The sequence below is a fragment of the Protopterus annectens genome, chromosome 4.part0 (assembly GCF_019279795.1).
Source record: "Protopterus annectens isolate FY-2018-M chromosome 4.part0, PAN1.0, whole genome shotgun sequence".
NCBI lineage: Eukaryota > Metazoa > Chordata > Ceratodontiformes > Protopteridae > Protopterus > Protopterus annectens.
The window spans coordinates 783924992-783945681 of NC_056733.1; the positions used below are offsets into that span (position 1 = coordinate 783924992).

A 20690-nucleotide genomic window follows, 5' to 3' on the forward strand; every position below is an offset into this window, starting at 1 on the left:
ACCTCACTGAGTACCGGAGGACTGAGGACTGACGACTAGCTTAATGGAAGTGTCGGTAGGTTTAGACCTGTGCGGTCTGTCTCTGTCTTTATCTTTAAGTTTTTTCAGATCTGCTGTCGGATGGCTTACCAAAGCCATATCGGAATTCAAAGAATGCAAACGAAAATATCTGGCTACAATAAGGGCTCAACAATGGCTAGTTCTGGCATTGAAGAAAGCACAGTAGCAACAACAGGGGACATCGTGGTCTGGGCCTAAACAAGTGACGCAGTAAGAGTGGAAGTCTCGGTGTGGTATTTGCTTTCCACAAGCAAGAAAATTGTTAACTTTTTCTGACATTGGTTAGTGCAAGAAAAAAGGATCCTCAACGAGGTACTTAGCTTTAGAAGACTTCAACTTCAATTCAGAGATGAAAACTCAGGTAGCAGCCAACTGGCACTCATGCAAACTGCTTCTGCTTCGGGCTCCACAGCAGGAAAGACTGATGTAATGGCATTGGCTGCCTTAGTTTATACTACTGATGACCTGACGTCAGTCCATAAGCGACAGCAACCGACGCAGAAATACTAAGCCTCTGGTATTCAGGCCGGCCGAGGGTTACCCTGGCAGGGATAACCCAAATGTGAGGACTGCAACAGTGAAACATGAACATCGGTAGACTCCAAATGAAATGTGTATTTAATGGATAAAATAAAGCGCTTTTCGTCCAGTACATTAACTTGAACTTCTTCAGATAAAAAACTAGTACAAATTAGAGTTTTAAATACCCCTCCCAATTCTCCCATGTGATTGTTCAGTAGCAAGTTCTTAAAGGAACATCACTACAATACCATCCAAGGTCATTCTTCACTGTTACATAGGTATAAAACATTGTAAAAAGTCTCAATTATTTAACCTATGTAAAATATTACTTAGAAAAACATTTTATAAAACACACATATTAAAAAATTTTAGAGCATATTTCAGAATTTTTATCTTCTCAAATTTTTCAATTTAGCATGCAATGAATTGAACACATCATTCAATCCCAGGGTAATATATGTGTTCAAGCGGATGTGCCACAGTAATTCTAACTGTTCAAGAATTACTGTTAGGGGTCCACCCCTTGAGTCACTGTAAACTTGTTCTATTACCTGGAGTTTGAAAATGTGGTTAGGGTTTGCACTTACATGTCTAACTAATGCATTCTCTGTTTTGTTTTTTGAAATGTTGCACGTATGTTCATAAATCCTATCTTTTAGTTTACGTTCTGTCTTTCCTACATAGAAGGAAGGACACAGTTGGCATAAAGCAAGGTAAACTACCACTTTGGATTGGCAATTATATCTATTACTGCTTTTCAACACTTTACCATTAATTTCTACATTTCGTCCTTCATGTATGTATTTGCAGTATGGACGCCTAAGACATTTAAACATTCCGGGATTTTTAATTATGGTGGGTCTCTGTTAGGAAAATGTATAACTGCAATGCAATATGTAGGCTTAGTGTATTAAAATGTACAACTGCAATATGCAGGTTTAGTGTATTAACGGTTAAAAGGAGTTAATACATTTATTCTGCTTATTCTGTGTGAAAATATGCAGCTGCTAGAAGCTCTGAAGAGAAATTATTCTGCTTATTGTGTGTGAAAATATGTAGCTGGTAGAAGCTCTGAAGAGAGAACAATGGATGCCTGTAAATCCACCATGGTCAGCCGAAAGTGTATTGAGGTACCTTGAATGTATCATATTAGAACTAGAGAAAGAATTGTGAGAAACTAAGGGAAGCTGAAACAAACTCAAGGCCAGGTTGTTTTTCTCCAAAAACATGTTTTTGCAAGACAGCAATTATTTGACCATGTCAGCAGCAAATCTAATAATAGCATCTTTCTGTGAACTTGTAGAAAACCTGAATAAAAACTGTAGGCTGAACTATGGAAAATCAGACAAACCTTGTACCTACATGCTTTGTCTCCTTGCTGCAAGTAATAAAGGGTGCCTTGCTTGAACCTAACATGCATTGATCTTTGTGTTTTCCTTTACAGATTGGTCCTTCGGACCGGAATCCCTCTCTTCACCTCGGATCAGACGCCAGGTGGCTGAAACCATACGGGGAAGAAATCAAATCGGTTCTTCTTATATGTAAAGTCCTCTGACTGAATTGTCATCAAAAGAGGCCAGCCACTTTCTGATCTGTGATTGAAGGACGGGTTTTCCGCGAATCGGTGATCAATCATGTGGGCTCAGGTAAGGTGAATCTACTTTTTTTCTGTTTTAGGATCAGGGACTAGATGTGTATTGTTTTTTGTCAGATTGTATTTTTCTTACAGTCAGGGATAAGAAAAGAACTGTCTTGTCATAGATCAGGAGAAACAGAATAAGTAGACTTTAGGTAGTCATTCTGAAGAGACTATAACAAAATCCGTGGTACACGTTAAAACTAGAGAATCAAGGTGAAGTTACATAACAATCAAAAGTAAGGGAAAATGGGTAATAACTGTGCAAAAATACCCCGAGACCCACCGTTAACAGAAGATGCAAAATATATGCAGTCACAACGCGCAATGTCAGATACTTTTCAAAATGGGTTATTAAATACAAATTTGACGGAAAATTGGAAAAATCCTCACTCATCAAATGTATTAAACAACTTAAAACTGATTCTAAAGGTCAGGTAAAATAGCAATGACAGTTAGGAATTCCCCAGGCACACAGGTGGCTGGAGGAAGTAAACCACAAGGACCAAAAGAACAAGGATTCAAAAACAATGTTTTTAGATAGGGAGGATAACAACCTAGTAATAGCAACAGCACCTCCGCCTCCCCCTCCCTTACCAGAATATGGAGCGAGTAGACAGGTAGAGTCACCTCCGCTATATCCTGTGGTCACTGACGATAGGGACGCTATAAAACTAGCTAAAATAAGGGATTCCATTGGAACTAGGTCCCGAACAAAAGCAGGTAATCGAGAGTCATGGCAGAAATTTAAAGACACACAACCTGCAGGAGAAGAAGAGGAGGAAATATGTCCACTCATAGAAGTACTGAACCCTCAGGCTGGGCAGGATAATCAGGATCCAACCATCTTAGTTATACAGACCCTGGACTCCGGAAGATATCCGGAAAGCTACAGAAGGGATTCCCCATCCGAAAATTAATTTTAGAAAATTCTCAGACGATTTACAAGGAATGAGGCTAAGTTATCATTTAAACGGGGAAGAAATAGAAAGGGTAGTTCGACAAATTGTAGGGCCAGACTGGTACATGATTTGTGGCAATTGGAATCCTCGTGATGCTGAACAAAAACCCCTTCCTCATAGCAGTGCAGATTTAGACGCTAGAGTAAAAGGACTTACAGACCGCATCTCTGAAAAATGGAAGCCTAGGGCAGACTGGATGTGCATTAATCAATGCATCCAACAGGAGAGTGAGACAGTTGACCAATATTTTGCTAGGCTACTGGAATGTATTAATAACCACTGTGGGATGCAGATCCCCGAAGACCAAAAACAAGATTCCCCATATGAACAGCAGTTGAAAAATGCATTTTTGAAAGGTAGTAGTGCACCTATAAGCAGTTTTATTACAAAACACATGGTTGATCATCGAACTGGCAGGCTACAATCACTACTCGAATATGCTAGGCATGCTGAAAGGCATTTCAACAGCAAAAAGAAAAAGAAGGCTCAAGTATTTTCTGTAGAGGACGGAGCGGAAGTTTATGTAGTACACCCCGGAAAGAAGGGCAGGAAAAATGCACAGGGAGGTAGGCAGTCTGATCAACGATCAGAAGACTTTGAAGGACACAAGAAAAGGGGTGAATGTTTCAAATGTGATAAAAAGGGACATTTGGCAAGGGATTGCAAGAAAAATAAGAAAGCAACAACGGAAGACAAAGAAGGTGAAGACTGACTATATGATAGTCAGGAATCATTAGAAGGGGCTAGTGCAGAAAGGACAAATGAGAATGTGAAAAGGGAAATACAGAAAGTACAGGGAATTGATGACGGTGAAGTAGAAGATGAAGTACTAGACTTGGCTTTATTGAGCTTGGAGCTCTACTTAGCAGATACTAAACCAGAAGTTATACTTTCGGTGGAAGGCAGGAAAGTCAAATTTTTGTGCGACTCAGGGGCATCACGAACCCTGATACACTCCTCTAAATTGCCAGAAAACTCAGAATCATCCAACTACATATTAGTCAAAGCAGCTAATGGGCAGCTATATCGGGAGCCCCTTTCCCGCAATATTACAATAACTGATCCTGTTTCAAGATTGACACAGAAAAGTAAGATTGTAGTTTCTGCAAAGTGCCCAGTGAATCTCTTGGGCAGGGATCTCATGCAGTTATTTGGTATAGCAGTAGTCCCAACCATGCAGGGAATGGAAGCACAGCGACAAACTGACACCTTTACGGTGAAATCGGGGGGTGAAATATTTTATTGGTATAGTCAGGACTTGGTCACAACTGGTCCGGGGACTGTGACCAAAGAGCTGATGAACGTAGCTATCAGTAAGTTTCCCTCCCTCGACACTGATAAACAACACCTGTTACATTGTACCCTATATTTTTGTAACACACCAGGACCCGATAAGGAATATGAAGAAAAATTATTTAAGAATCATACAAATACATTGGTACTGCGTAACCTGTACTGGGACACAGAAGGGAATAGTGTAGTCAGCTGTTCGCTGCCTCAGAAATTTTTAACACGTTATAAATCTAATCGATTACCACATGTTAGCCTGACCAAGAGAAAAAATATACAGTGGGCAGACCTAGGGGAGAAAGCCACAAAATGGGAGAAACAAACAGAACTGGAACTATCAGGACAGGGAATACAAGTACAAAAATTGAATTGGGTGACACAGACCAACCCAGCTGTGCACCTGCATTCTCTCGAAGACAGCTGATGGACACTCCTACTGAAGGAGGAAGAAAACACCTTGCGAGATGTACCACAGACTCTCTGGTCAACAGGGAAATCAGATGTAGGAGTTATCCGTACGGCAGGGCCAGTTAATATCACACCGAAATCAGCATTTAGACCACAGAAAAGACAATACCCCTTAAGGAAAGATGCAGAGGCAAGGATAAAACCTATCATAGCAGCATTACTTAAAGGGGGGGTTCTAGTGGAATCTCCCGATTCTCCTGTAATACACCTTTATTTCCAGTTAAAAAAGCCAATGGAGAATGGCGTATGGTCCAGGATTTGCAAGCTGTGAATGACGCAGTAATACCAAGGGCACCCATAGTGCCAGATCCACACACTCTGTTAAATGACTTAAAACCTCAACAAAAGTATTTCTCTATGGTGGATATTAATAACGCATTCTTTTCAATACTGATACACCCAGATAGCCAGTATTGGTTTGCATTCACATTTCAGGGAAAAAGATACACATATACACGAATACCACAGGGATATTGTGAGAGTCCTACGATATTTTCACAGGAAATGTCAAGTAAATTGGCAAGGTTTAATCCACCGAAGGGTAGTCAGATTTTACTTTATGTTGATGACATTTTGTTAGCAGCCCCCACCCTGCAGGATTGTAGGTAAGATACAGTAGCACTTCTACGATTTTTAGCCGCTGAGGGACATAAAGTAAACAAAGGCAAACTGCAGCTATGGAAAAAACAGGTGAAGTACCTAGGATATGTAATATCCAAGAAAGGTAGAACATTAGATGAGGACAGAAAAGTGGCAATCTTGCAGGCACCAAAGCCTACCACCAAGAAGGAAATGATGTCCTTCTTGGGAACAACTAATTTTTGTCAAAGCTGGATTCCAAACTATGCCTTGGAATCTGCACCCTTAACTGACCTTATATATAAGACACTCATGGCAGTGCAAGATTTGTTACAATGGACATCAGAAGCAGAATCGGCTTTTTGTAAACTGAAACAATTAATAGCATCCTCTCTAGTTCTGGGATTACCAAATTATCATAAACGTTTTTTCCAGACTGTAAATTGCAAGCAGGGTTATATGACATCAGTACTAACACAACAACATGGGGATAAGCAACGTCCCATTGCTTACTATTCATCCCAGCTGGACCCACTGGCATGGTCACTACCCCACTGTGTCCAGGCAGTTGTTGCAGCTGCAATGGCGGTACAGGCATCAGCTTCAGTAGTTTTGTTCCACCCCCACACTTTGAGGGTACCCCATGCAGTCGCGATTATCTTGTTGCAAGAAAAGGTGGCATTTCTTTCCCCTGCTAGGCAACTCTCCTGCATGACTATATTATTGAACCAACCACATATGACAATTGAACGATGCATGACTTTGAACCCTTCTACTCTGCTACCAACCCCTGCAGACGGCACACCGCACTGCTGCCTGCAGGTAATTGAGCAAAAGACACTACCTAAAAAAGACCTCACAGATGTCCCCTTGGATAATGCTGAGGTGACATACTACGTGGATGGCTCGTGCAAAAGGGGCCCTGCAGGACAGAACCTAGTAGGATATGCAGTAGTCTCTGATACTGAAGTTACAGAAGCGAAATCTTTACCACACCATTTATCTGCACAGGCAGCAGAATTGATTGCCCTGACACGGGTATGTACTTTAGCAAAGGGTAAATGTGTAAACATTTTTACTGATAGCCAGTATGCTTTCTCCACTGTACATGTGTTTGCACAACAGTGGAAAAACCGGGGAATGATAACATCTACTGGCAAACCTATAAATCATGCGCAGTTTATTTTAGATCTTTTAGAATCTATTCAGTTACCTCAGAAGGTGGCCATTTGCAAATGTGCAGCTCACACCAAGCAACAAGATAGGATTTCAAAAGGTAATGCAAGAGCTGATACAACTGCAAAACAAGCAGCTACAGAGGTATTTCTTTTAAATGAGGAATTACAACCCTCTGAAATTTTGAATCTGGATATGTTAAAAACAATGCAGACACTTACTACGCAAATTGAAAAACAGCAATGGATAAAACGAGGAGCAGGCCTCGAAAATGGGCTATACATCTCTAAGAAAGGAAAACCAATACTACTCTCTAATTTGTTCCGCTATGCGGCATTGTTGAGCCATGGGCAGTGCCATGTCTCAACAGGGGGGATGATACAGCTGGTGAACCAAGTGTTCACAACGTATGGATTTACAAACTATTCTAAAATATTTTGTTTAATGTGTCAGATTTGTAACAAACACCATGCAGAGGGGGCGATAAAGCCCAAGCAAGGGAGTTTTCCCACACCACCATATCCGTTTCACACTATCTGTATGGATTTCATAGAACTGAACAAATGTGAGAATAAGAAGTATTGCCTTGTCATTATAGATATGTTTTCCAGATGGTTGGAAGCCTTTCCAACCAAAAACCCAGATGCAGCTACAGTGGCAAAAGTACTTGTCAAGGAAATTATTCCTAGGTTCGGCATTCCGGAGAGAATCCATAGTGACAATGATACGCACTTTGTAAATCAAACCATACAGCAGCTGAGTAAGTTTTTTGGTATTTCTTTAAAAAATCATTGTGCATATCATCCGCAGTCTGCAGGGCTTTTTGAAAGACATAATGGTATACTGAAAAGCAAGCTGAGAAAATTGATAGCCGAGACAGGGAAAACCTGGCTGTACTGTTTACCCCTGGCACTGTTGAACATGAGAACCATCCCTACAGCAAAAGGACTGACTCCTTTTGAGAAGCTGTATGGGAGGGCTTATTACACACCCTAATGGAAACCTCTCATGTCATCAGACCAGGAAGCTGATTTTATGTTAGCTGAATATATGAAAAAGTTGTTGAGTTCTAAACATCTGTTGCAGTTTAATTCTGTTTCAGGTCAAAAACAAACCGATACATCGGAAGTGGCAGTGACGCCAGGAGACTGGGTGTGGATTAAAATCGACACTATTCTCCACTCAGGCATAGTAGATAAACTCTCTCAACTAGGCATCAATCTGTATGTTACCAGATGGGTAGCAAACTGGCTCACTGACAGAACCCACCTAATCAAAACAGGGGAAGCCACTTCAAGCAGAAGACCCATAATGAGCAGCGTACTCCAGGAATTGGTCTTGGGGCCTCTGTTATTTGGGATATACTTCTCTGAGGTGCAGGCCAAAACCAGTTGGCTATGGCTGACCAAGTCTGCAGACAACTGCAAGCTGGGCGCAGTCATCAATTCCCCTAAGTGATGTGGACGTCCTCCAAGAGGGTCTCACCCAAACAAATGACTGATGCCAGAAACATGGCCTCAAGCTGAATGCCAAAAAATGCATCATCATCCCATTTGGGGAGAGTGACATCCCCACATATTATCACATTAATAACACCATCCTAAGTACACAATCATTAGTGAGAGATTTGGGCACCTAGGTTGATAGCAACCTGACTTTTGACCACCATGTTGCTTCCGTTGTATGGAAAGCTTTCTACATGGCCCACCTCATAAATGAGGGTATCTCATCCAGGGACAAAGAGATCATAAAATCCCTGTATTCTTCCCTTATAATGCCAATTATTGAGTACAACAGCCCTTTTGGCATGTAACTCGCAAAGCACATGCAGCAGCTGGAGAGACCACAGAGGTTCCTCATCAGGAGAATCCTGGTCCTCAAACACCTACCTATACAGAGAGGCTAAAAGCCCTGTGCCTCTACTCAGTTTCATACAGACTCCTCAGAGGTGACTTCTGTCTGGCATATAAAGCAATCTCAGACTCTGCCTTGATGGGACTGCTGCATATCCTCAAGTCAAGCTCCACTCGAGCAACCCATACGCGTCACCTCAACCTGGTCCGTGATATCAATAGGATTTGTTAGCGGGACTGATTTATGTCCCAGAGACTACCCCATCTGTAGACAAGACTCCTTCTCCACGTCAAGCAGAGTACCTCATTATCCCTTTTTAAGTGCAACCAGGGAAACTGGATGGGAAACAGAAAATACACTCCTGGGATTCCACCTGTGTCCCTGCTGAACAGGGGTTCTGAGTGCTGACTTGTCTAAACATGGGCTAAACTCTTGGCTAGGCTTATAAGGGCCTCAGAGCCAATAGCCCAGTAACCCTCCTATGATAAGCTAACTCAAAGTTTGCAATATAGAAGAGTACAGACAAAGGCAAAGAGGAAGAAAATGTACATAATGCAAGGAGTAGATGTCAAAAATGGTGACTGCATCTTGAATTATACAGAACAGCATTCCAAATGCACAGCTGCAGTAATACAGCCAGGGTCTGCAGACATCACAACCAAGTCCAAAGTTTAAGCAGGATGAGACAATTTGTTGAAAAAAAGAACTTTTGAGTTGATTCCCAACAAAGAAGGCCAGGGCTGTCTTGGGATGTGCAAACTAGTGCTTGACAACCCTATGGTCAACTCGTTAAAGTGCTTAAAGGCGTAACCAAAGAGAAGGCAAAGTCTACTGCTGATATGGAGAACTCGGTAGGCAAGATAGATTAGAAGCCTTAGACATGGCTTCATCTTCCCACACTTTCATCCTATTGTAAATCACACCTATGACTGCTAACATTCCACATGGTCTCTCTCTTTTGCCCATCTCCTGGGTACATCTGTGCTACAGAGCAGACAGTGAAGATGGGCCTGAGCTTTAGCTGGCTGGCATCAATCAAAGGTGGTTGGATTCAAGTGGCTAATTTTGCTAAAATTAGAGACATCTTGTGGAGAGCCAAAACAGTACAGACAGTTTCAGTACTGACCCAGCTGTATCCAATTATCAAACAGGTACTCTGAAGACTATGGGCTCTTTTACACTTTCAGTACTGAACTCAACTAAAAACTGTACACAAAAGATTGAGACATTACAAGTGATAGGAAGGAACAAGGCACACAGGTGGCTAGCATGTTCCCTTACCAAGAAAAAAGAAATCCCAAAAAATAAACCTCAGGAACACTGCTCACATAAGCAGGTTATCCCCTTCTCCTGGAAGCAAAGTATTCATACACATAGCAGTTCAAAACTCATTCTTTTTGTTTGTGTCTTTCGGCTTTTCCCGGTTAGGGGTCGCCACAGCGGAACTCCGGTCCGCTAATGATTGGTAGTAGATTTTTATGTACCGGGTTACCAACCCTGACGCACAACCTTCAACAAAGGCACGTCCTATTCACGTATGCATCCACACAGAAGACGCTCTAGCTGAGAATCGAAAGGGACAACGTCTTGCTGTAATTAGTATTACGGATACTTCATGAGACAGGATACAACTAATTAACTTTTCTTGTAATTACAGAAAATAATCTTGGTTTTTATCAGAAAGCAAACCAGAATACTTTTACAAAGACTATACAACTTGAATTACTGTGGAGAATAGCAACAGCTCTCTTAATTCCATCTGATTTTGTTTGTGGATTATTTCCCCTTTAACAAAAATTCTGATGAATGTCTACACTACCTCCTGGAAGACTGACTCTCTCTCTCTCGAGGAAATGCAGCATCAAGAGCCACCAACTGCTGGTTTATTACTACAAAGACTGCCTTAAGTCTCCCTCACAAATATAAACTCACATAAAACTTCTGAATGCTAAGATCCAGATTATGTTCGGTTCTTTTTCTAGAACTGAAGCATGCTTTATAGATCTCCTTCAAAGAACTGAAATACTAGAAAAAACTCACCAGAAGTAAAAATGTCTGTGATTGCTCCAAACAGAACTTATCTCAACATTTCTACAACTGACTACAGTACAGGCAGTCCACCCAGTGCTGTAAAAGGGTCACTACATTTACCAATAGATCATAGTTCAAGGTAATGAATTATAATTTAGGATAGGTACAGTTACATCTTGGCTATGGGTTTATTTTCCCTACAACATTATTGGAAACTATACTCAATGCCATCAAATCAGGTACTAAAATGGCAAATACTTCTTTAATTACAAGCAGGACTTCAATGGTGAATATGATGAAGACTGTGCTTATGATCAGACACGTTTACCCCAGACTACAAATATTTCTTTACAGTCTATCTTTAGACCTGGCAGCTGTTCTCTGGCTGAGAATAAGGTAGACAAACTTTAAATCCAGCTCTTCATGAATGTCATTTTACTGCTTCAAGAAGTACGGTACTTTTATGCTGTCATCTCAAGGCCTGGCTAATGCTTCAGCATCCTTTTGAACTAAATCTCTTTTAGTCCTTTGTGCAAGAAATAATATCTAAACAGAATACACAGGCAGTATTGTGTGATTTTCTATGGCAAAAATGGAAAGAATATGTCAAAACCACATTTTGTTGAACTTTGTTTTGCTGATTTGGCTGGCCTAACTACATTTTGCTGAATTTTGGTAATGTGCCAGACAGAAACAAGGGATGGATAGTTTTTTAGCCTAAACATATTTCCTCCTTTGTGCACCTACGACTATATGTGTGTGTTTCCAGAATTTTCTGCAGTCAAATATATCTGTGTCTTCATTCCGATATATTGGTCTTCGAGAATTTTTGTTTTAGGAGCCAGCAGCAGGTACATGGCAAATATGTCTGCCCTTCCAGAACCAAAATGAAGGCTCCTGTAACATGCAGAAAAGTAAAATATAAACAAAGAAATGTCAGCAGTTACACTGAAGGCATTTCAGCAGGTGGAAGATGGTAAGTAAACAACATGTGATTAATGGGAATGGAATTAACTTTGTCAAAGACTGCATTACTGTGAGTTACTCCTAAACAACATATCTTCCATGTTGTCTCAAAGTGACAACGTTTAAGGTTGTAGTGGCTCACATAACAGATGAGATACTGCTGGCTAGTTGTTTTAGGACCTTTCCTTAATGGCATGTACCCTATAAAACTATCAAATACAGTTTATTCTGTGTAATAAAGAGGCAAACTCCTCAAATGACACGTTTCTTCAGACAGAAAGGACGTCCAGCAAATAGGTGGATGGAATATGTGAAAAAAGATCTGCGACAATCAGACAAAGAGTAAAAGCATACATGAAATCTTTATCAATCACTTTTATTCTTAGTGAGATGACCAATAAAAATATTTTAAATTTACTAGCCCTAATGCAACAATCATCTCAAAGGAAGTAAGCAGCTAAAGCTGCCATTTTGTCTCTTGGCTTCTTGGGGTTTCCTCTGCCTCCTGGTCTCCGACCCCTGCCCCTTCCTCGGCTTCTACCCCTCCCTCCTCCTCCCCGATGCATAGGGTGTTTCATTGCAGCATGCTTCAGTTCTACCAAGTCCTGGAAAACAGGGTCACAGAAAACACACCCTACATGTTGGGTTTCATCCCCTGGTAGTGGAGACTTAGCCTTATTAAAGTCCACATCGACCAGTGCAGCCTCACAGGAGTCGCAAGAGTCTGGTGATACTTTTACCCGATAAGCATTCTCAAAAAAGTGAACCACCACATTGCATTTATTGCAGGCCATCCTCCACTTGGGACCAGAAGTCGAATCCAGCACAAGAACTCCATTCTCACATTCCACACATTGCCCGATTCCAAGCATGCTAAGTGAGTGCTGGCAAGTTGGGTGTGTGCACTCATTACATCCCATGCCTATAAGACAGAAAAAGGAAAAAAAATTTAATAATGTACAATACCAACAGTTTCAGAACATTTTTTCAGTAAATTACACTTACGTAACCATTCTAAATCAGCAGTATAATTTATAAAAAATAACGAATTAAAAGCTATGCACATTGGGATTATACACTTATGCTTTTATTTAAAAATTTAGGCCAATTCACTATTTGTTCAACTCTCTAATAAACTGTAAACCACTGAATTAAGAGGTCAAGTACAGTAAAACACAGACTGGCAAACAACCAACTGCACACAGAAAACATGCAGCAAGAAAAGTGACCTATAAAACCCAAAGACACAGTTAAGTACTTTATTGCTTTCACTCCCCATTCCTCTTTTACACATGCTTTTATTTTAAATTTCTTTTGTGAAACTCACAGTTGCCAGTATAATCTGTTGATCTAAAAATGTTTGTACTTTCTTTTCACCATTTTTGCTGACACAGAAGTCTTTTCTTTTTTAAATTTCTCAGCTCCATCAAAATCAGCTCCTTCATGACTGGTTCTTTATCAGTCCAAGAACACAGCATGTTTCGTTCTGGGTAGGTCTCTGGTCATTTGGCCTAAATGGCTGGGATTCATAGTTAAGCTGCATACTATGCTGTGCTCCATGTGCCAAAGTCAAGCACACAAAGCTTGACAGTGAGTCATAGAAACAGTTGGCACTAAAAGGTAATTTGCAAGAAGACATGGCAATTGAGGTATGACAAACAGCCATATAAACCAACATGCAAATGAAGACACACTGTTTAATAAGTGCATAATGATACACAAATGAGAGTCTTCATAAGCAGGTCATAATTCAAAGATGTCAAGACAAAGATGTATCAAAATACAAGGGCAAAAGGCATGTAGAAATGTATATGACAAACCCATTTGAAGCAGGATCACTGTAGCACAGCAGCACTTAATGTTAACAAGAGGTGCAAGCCTCAACCCTGGTGCATGAAATGATTTTAGGTGGCATGAATGAAAATGGCGTAAGCAGATAACATACCACCTGCTCACATCTCAAAAGCTGATGGACAGGTTCTGAGTTGAAAGAGATATCATACAGGTGTTGGCAATAACATATGGATCACAAAATGGATATGGAGGAATGTGTGGATTTCCTACACCTGTGGATACCTAGAGTAACACCACAGGTGTCAGCCTGTATAATATTCAAAAAAATGTTGCTAAATATTGAAGCGTGCGCCAATTTCCCTAACACTATAGAAGACAGAGTCACTACAACGCATGATTTCTATGACACTCCCCATCTTACCAAAGTGCCGAGAGGTACAGAAGCACACATGTAGTAATAAAAGGCCTCATAAGGTGCTCAAGGACAGTTACATCAATAAGTAGGTCTACTATTCCCTCAAATGCCAGGTAGTATGCAATGCACAGTGGCTGATATCCAATTAGTATGCACAGACACCTGCAGTGTAAATAATTTCCACATACGGAATATGAGTCACCTCAGTCATTACTTCCTGCCCAGTGACATTCCACAGGGCCACTTAACAAATATGTGCATGCACACACACCATGTACCTACAGCTAATGGCAGAATCCAACAAAATCTGACCCCTCACATTCCCTGCTGTATTTCTTATGATGCAGGATATCTGGAGAAGCCATAGTATATGGTATCTAAAAGGAACTCCCCACAGTACAGCACAAATGCAGTATAATACCATCCATTCACAAACTCACCACACTGTGGAGTGACTGTCTGGCCTGCTGAAAGTTTGGTCTACTGCAAACCCACTTCTGTGGAACACTGCATAACACCCCTGCCACTGTCTGCAGGCTATCTGATGCACCCTGTTTGCTATATAGCATGACCATGAGGAAGCGGAAAGCTCAGTCCTCAGCCCTGGGAGTCTCCAGACCCACACCACTAGGCATTGTCACAGCCAACATAAGGACACCATTCAGCAACAAAGACACTGATGATGTCACAAAACAACTTGTGGCTGCACCACACTCCCCCCGACAGTGTTGTGCACAGTACACACCAATGAAGGCAAAGCAGCAACATTAAGTCCACCTCCAGCCAACACACAACTCCACCTGTTCTACAGTGAATGGACAGTGCTGTGGTTCACAGCTCTCTCCATTTGTACAGGTGTCAAGGGATGCATTGACATGTGACTTCAACCACAACAGGGAAGAAGAGTTTAAAAGTCAATGGAAGCAGAGTCATGGATCTCATGAATGGCATACATCTTCATTAACGATACCTTCCTCAATATCCACAGTGGGACCCTACACAGTGGGGCCACTGTGATGGCTTAATGAGATGAGACTGGAGGGCCCCTCTGACAATAATGTAGTGTTACTGCTTGAAAGGGAATTGTATGGGGTCTGAAGTTAACATTTACTGCAATTGAAGGGTCTGTGTTGTAGCTTGCCACAATGTGGACTGGCAGACAGTGATAACCCTAGTGTCTCAGGTGCTGACTGTGCTTCCTGCAATGGCCTCAAACACATATACTGGTCACTGAAAACACTGCTGGATAGTGTGGTGAGGGTGGCACTTGCTATCTTTCACCTGTTGGAGATGGTGCTGTATGTTTCCATGGACCTCACAAGTCCTATTAGGGCACTGTCCCTGGGGTCCATTACCTCCAGAAGGCACTGCCACTGCTGGATTACATCCTCGCAAAGGCCATGCAATACAACCATGTCCATGTCTGTGAGAGTAGTTGCTGACTGTCAGATTTTAGTCATGTGCATCAACCGATTGATCATAAGCACCACCCACATCTCAGAGGTTGCTTGGGACACAGCACAGTGCTGGAAATTACTGGAAGGCTGCTGTACAGTTGCCATTTCCACATCAGATGGAATGTGCACATCTGCTCTTGCTGCAGCCTCATAAAGGCTGTTGAGCAGCTCCCAGGCACAAGGAGCACCTCTTATTAATGGGAGACATGCACTCATGCTGTGTAGACCCTAACTCAAGTGTGGGTAAGGCTACACTATGATCCTGGTCACTGGATGTAGGAATATCCAGGAGCGAGGTGGACACTGGTTAATATGCCCTGGGACTGCAACTCAGTTTGCATCTCAGCATCGTCAGCAGACCCTGCATAGGTACTACCCTCAATATATTCAACCATTCCTGGGCAGAAACAAGTGTCAACATAGCATTGGTTTGGGGTGTGAAAACCCAAGACAAAAACGAGTGTTTTTTCCTTCCTTATAACGTACTCAGTCCAGTGGTGTGCAAGCAGATGGTAAAGGGAACATGTCAGTCTAGCATACACACCAACTGTGCATGTACTCTTCTAAGCCTGTGCACTCGATGTACCTATGGGGCACATTTGTACTGGCATCTGTGTTCTCCCTAAGGTCTACATGTGTAGTGCTGCTGAATAGCAAGTGAGGTATGACTACTAATCTGTTTGTTGTCCATGTGAAATACATGGGGTTTGGTCGCTTTCAGAATGCATGCCCACTTGTCCACATATTATATCCTGCACCCTTACTGTCTCCATGCAGGGATGCTAAGAATGCCTTATCATTTCTGAGACTTGCATGTCCCCTCCCCCAGTGCAATGCAGTTGATACAGTGATAGCCCATGTTATCATGTCATTGCCACAGTTCTGGCATTACTATCTCAAGCAATTCTTCACAACTACACTGTTGTCACTGACAACTATGTGCCACACAAGGTCCCAGAAACCCTAGTAAACTTTTCCTCTTCCCAAAAGGCACCAACCATGGGCCCTAAATGCCTGTATCAGGACATTGTTCCTGGCTCAACTGATGTTGTCTAATTTCTGCCTTCCACCCCCACCTCATGGAGGCCGTTAGTAAATCTATGATATGAGAAGACAATAGCTACAGACCACAGCTGTTTGGAAATAACAGGCTACCAATAAAAAAAGTTTCAGCTGCTTTGGCTATACACTCCAGGATAGGGACAGAAATCCAGTTGACTTCAATAGTGCAAATACAGTGCAATGAAAAAGTATTTTCCCCCTTCCTGATTTCTTATTTGTTTGCATGTTTGTCACACTTAAATGTTTTAGATTATCAAACAAATTTAAATATTAGACAAATATTATACAAAGATAACACAAGTAAACACAAAATGCAGTTTTTAAGTGATGATGTTATTTATTAAGGAAAAAAAACTATCCAAACAAATATGGCCCTATGTGAAAAAGTAACTGACCCCTTGTTAAATCATGAAGTAACTGTGGTTAATCGCATTTTTGGGAAAGATGAGCTCAATTTCACTAGCCACACCCAGGCCTGATTACTGCCAGACCTGTTGAATCAAGAGATCACTTAAACAGAACCTGTCAGACAAAGTGAAGTAGGCCAAAAGATCCCAAAAAGGAAGACATCACACCATGATCTAAAGAAATTCTCGAACAGATGAGAAACAAAGTAATTGACGTCTATCAGTCTGGAAAAGGTTACAAAGCCATTTCTAAAGCTTTGGGACTCCAGCGAACCATGGTGAGAGATATTATCTGCTAATGGAGAAAACATGGAACAGTGGTGAACCTTCCCAGGAGTGGCCGGCCTACAAAAATTATCCCAAGAGCACAGCGACGACTCATCCAAGAGGACACAAAAGAACCCAGAACAACGACTCATTCAAGAAGTCACAAACGAACCCAGAACAACATCTAAACTGCAGGCCTCACTTGCCTCAGTTAAGGTCAGTGTTCATGACTCAACCATAAGAAAGAGACTAGGCAAAAATGGCATGCATGGCAGAGTTCCAAGGCGAAAACCACTGCTGACCAAAACAAACAAAGGCTTGTCTCACTTTTGCCAAAAAACATCCTGATGATCCCCAAGCCTTTTGGGAAACTATTCTGTGGACTGACAAAACAAAAGCTGAACATTTTGGGAGGTGTGAATCCCGTTACATCTAGCGTAAAAGTAACACAGCATTTCAGAAAAAGAACATCATGCCAACAGTCAAACATGATGGTGGTAGTGCGATGGTCTGAGGCTGCTTTGCTGCTTCTGGACCTGGACGATTTGCTGTGATTGATGGAACCATGAATTCTGCTCTCTACCAAAAATTCCTGAAGGAGAATGTCCGGCCATCAGTTCGTGACCTCAAGCTGAAGTGCACTTGGGTTCTGCAGTAGGACAATGATCCAAAACACACCAGCAAGTCCACCTCTGAATGGCTTAAAAAAACCAAAATGAAGGTTTTGGAGTGGCCTAGTCAAAGTCCGGACTTGAATCCAATTAAGATGCTATAGCATGACCTTAAAAAGGCAGTTCATGCTCGGAAACCCTCCAACATGGCTGAATTAAAACAATTCTGCAATGAAGAGTGGGCCAAAATTCTTCAACAGCGATGTGAAAGACTCATTGCCAGTTATCGCATACGCTTGATTGCAGTTGTTGCTGCTAAGGGTGGCACAACCAGTTATAAGGTTTAGGGGGCAATTACTTTTTCATATAGGCCCATGTAGGTTTGGATAGTTTTTTTTTCCTTAATAAATAAAATCATCACTTAAAAACTGCATTTTGAGTTTACTTGGGTTATCTTTGTCTAATATTTACATTTGTTTGATGATCTGAAACATTTAAGTTTGATAAACATGCAAAAAAATAAGAAATCAGGAAGGGGCAAATACTTTTTCATTGTACTGTATTAGGGAACATAAGTGGCAACCTGGAACTGTGTCATGGCCATATATGTACATGTATATAACCATGGTAGGTAACACACAGAAGTCCAAATGGCTGTAAGTGTGAAGAGGGGACTAGGTGCTCACTGGGGAGCCACAGGAAAGAGTAGGTGTGTAGCAATGCTGATAGGGGTTGCCCTCTGCAGACATCCACTAGGTGTTCCCTTGACATCAACCCACAACATGCACACGTATGTCAAAAAAGGATGGTGGAAAGATGGGCAGCTCTGCTGTTATAGCCTGGCTTTCCACAGATAGAGTTTTATATGGATATAGATTCATCTATACATAGGTACTTCATCTACACCATTTTATATATGGTGTTAGAAGCTGCAGTTGTGCAGAACAGTACTATTGTCAAAGGTACAACAGTTCTACCCCACTCTATTCCCGGTCAAGTCTCACATGTGTAGGACACTGGTGATCTAAATCTTAACCCATTACAGTGGGACACTGTGTACATTCTCTGGAATCTCTCCTGGAAATGTTGAATATATGCTTCCAGAAAGGGTTTCAAGCTGCTGAATTACTCCTGCTGTAGCCTTCCTATGAACATCCTCACCACAAAGCATAAGGGTATCTACTGCAACACAAATTACTGAAAAGAAATCACAGGTAGCACAAATCACTAAATGTATTCCAGTGGACACAGACCACACCAAAACAGAAAAAAGCAAAAAATGCAAATACAAAAAGAATGTCAAGCAGTATAAGATGTTGGGAACCTCATTTGTTTCGATTTTTTTAATATCTAAGAGTCTTGCAGTTAAACTGTGAATAAATGCACATTAAACTCAAATCTGAATACTGTGCTTCTATCTAAATGCCTAGCGACATTATAAATCTTTATGTATAAATGGCACATACAGTGTTACATGATCAATAAAAATGACTAGTGTCTGAGTTAATTTACTTGTCTTTAATTTATTTTGCTAAGTTACTACTGGACGCAAAGAGACTTCCAAAAAGCAAGTGATTGGCATAGCCTGAGAAATAACAGATTTAACAATGTTAAAGACAAACAGGCCAATTCGGTTTTCAAAAAGGGTTACTAAACATGGAATAGCTTACTACATATAAAGAAAGTAATGGATATTCACATGGAGAGTAAGACATCTGAATGAGTGAAAAAATGATGGCAGACACTACATTTTCTACTCAGTATATAACTTCAGGAGCAAAACAGCCATAAATTACAGTCAAGTCACAATTTACCATCAGAAGTACTATTTTACAGTTACAAAAAAAAAAAAAAAAAAAGAGATTACATTTTCATGGTCTGTAATTCTGAGAATTATACCCATGACTGTTGCATGCAGTTTTCCATCATAATTTTTTATTTTGTGTGGGTATATATATGGAGGTGTGAACACTGGTTCTAGGTGACTGTCACCTAATAAAGTGACACCCTGATCCCATGTGTAAATACTGGAAAAAGGAATTATGGATGTCTATGTGTAAGTCTGCATACCGTATGTAACATAACACACACACGCGCACACACACACAATAATAGATTACAAGTTGATGTTTAATAAAGTAAGTGAACAGGTATGCAAGCAGTAAATACAAGTTGAGGTGGACAAGTGCTCTGACCTAAAATGCCAAATTCCATGAAATCTTTCTCTCACATTTATTTTCACTCCCCAAAGGACTTTGTCTGATAGTTCATCTACCTGCAACCATTTAGCCCATTCCTTCTGGGAGAGGATGGGAGCCGTGCATTCCTAGGATCTGAGACATCATTATGTCCCATTTGTTTCTGACCAGGAATTATAATCGTCCCTTCGTTCCCAATGCCAGTCAAGTAATAGGCAGCAGACCAGGTTGTTGGCTCTGTGGGATAGCCTACCCTCATCCTCTGGAGTACCCTCTCTCTCCCCATAGTAGATCATCTGACTTCCTCTATTGCTATCACCTGAGGGGACATGTGTCCCTGAATGCACCTGAGGGGACATGTGTCCCTGAATGCAGAGTTCCCCTCAGCTTACAAGTGCAAATACACTCAGACAACTCGACTATAATAGGTGAAACACCCACTGCTCCTATTAGGTGCCACCCATGTAGTGATCCAGAACTGCCTCCTTCTCCAGCTAAGATGGGTGAGCCACACGTTCCCATCCATGATCAGCTCCTACAGGCATCCATGCCACAAACTTAACTCAGGTTCACAAAGTGATAAATCAAAATGTAAAATGACCTAGTCAAGTCCATTCTGCACTATTCTGATTTTTCCTCTGACTCATCAGCATTCTAATACTGACACATATTTCAGTTTGTCTCCTCAATCAAGAAGGCAATTTTAAGCAGGGTAATGGCCTAAGTACAATTGGTGTGACCACAGACATCATAAACCTGACCAAAGTAGTAGTATGAATAACCAGCTTTAAATAATTAATTAACAAAATGTGAATGTTGGTAATTTACTACTCAATTTTCAGACTAACAGACTTCCCTCTAGTGACTCCCTTCAATACTTCCTGTAGTTAGCCCAGAGCCTATAATTCCCTAACAAAAGGAAACCTTCAACCCTC

The 20690-nt window shown here is 41.2% G+C and overlaps 1 protein-coding gene across 4 annotated transcripts in view; it reads right to left on the reverse strand.

Moving 5' to 3' along the window:
* Nucleotides 1–11904: 11904 nt before the first annotated feature.
* The window catches only part of TOP3B (DNA topoisomerase III beta), a 1356925-nt gene continuing 1348139 nt past the window's right edge, over nucleotides 11905–20690 (reverse strand). For all 4 annotated transcript variants that reach the window (XM_044068737.1, XM_044068738.1, XM_044068739.1 and 1 more), the window contains one exon: nucleotides 11905–12466. In XM_044068737.1, coding sequence (XP_043924672.1) covers nucleotides 11985–12466 — 482 coding nt within the window. In that variant the 3' untranslated portion in view covers nucleotides 11905–11984. The remainder of the gene's footprint in view (nucleotides 12467–20690) is intronic.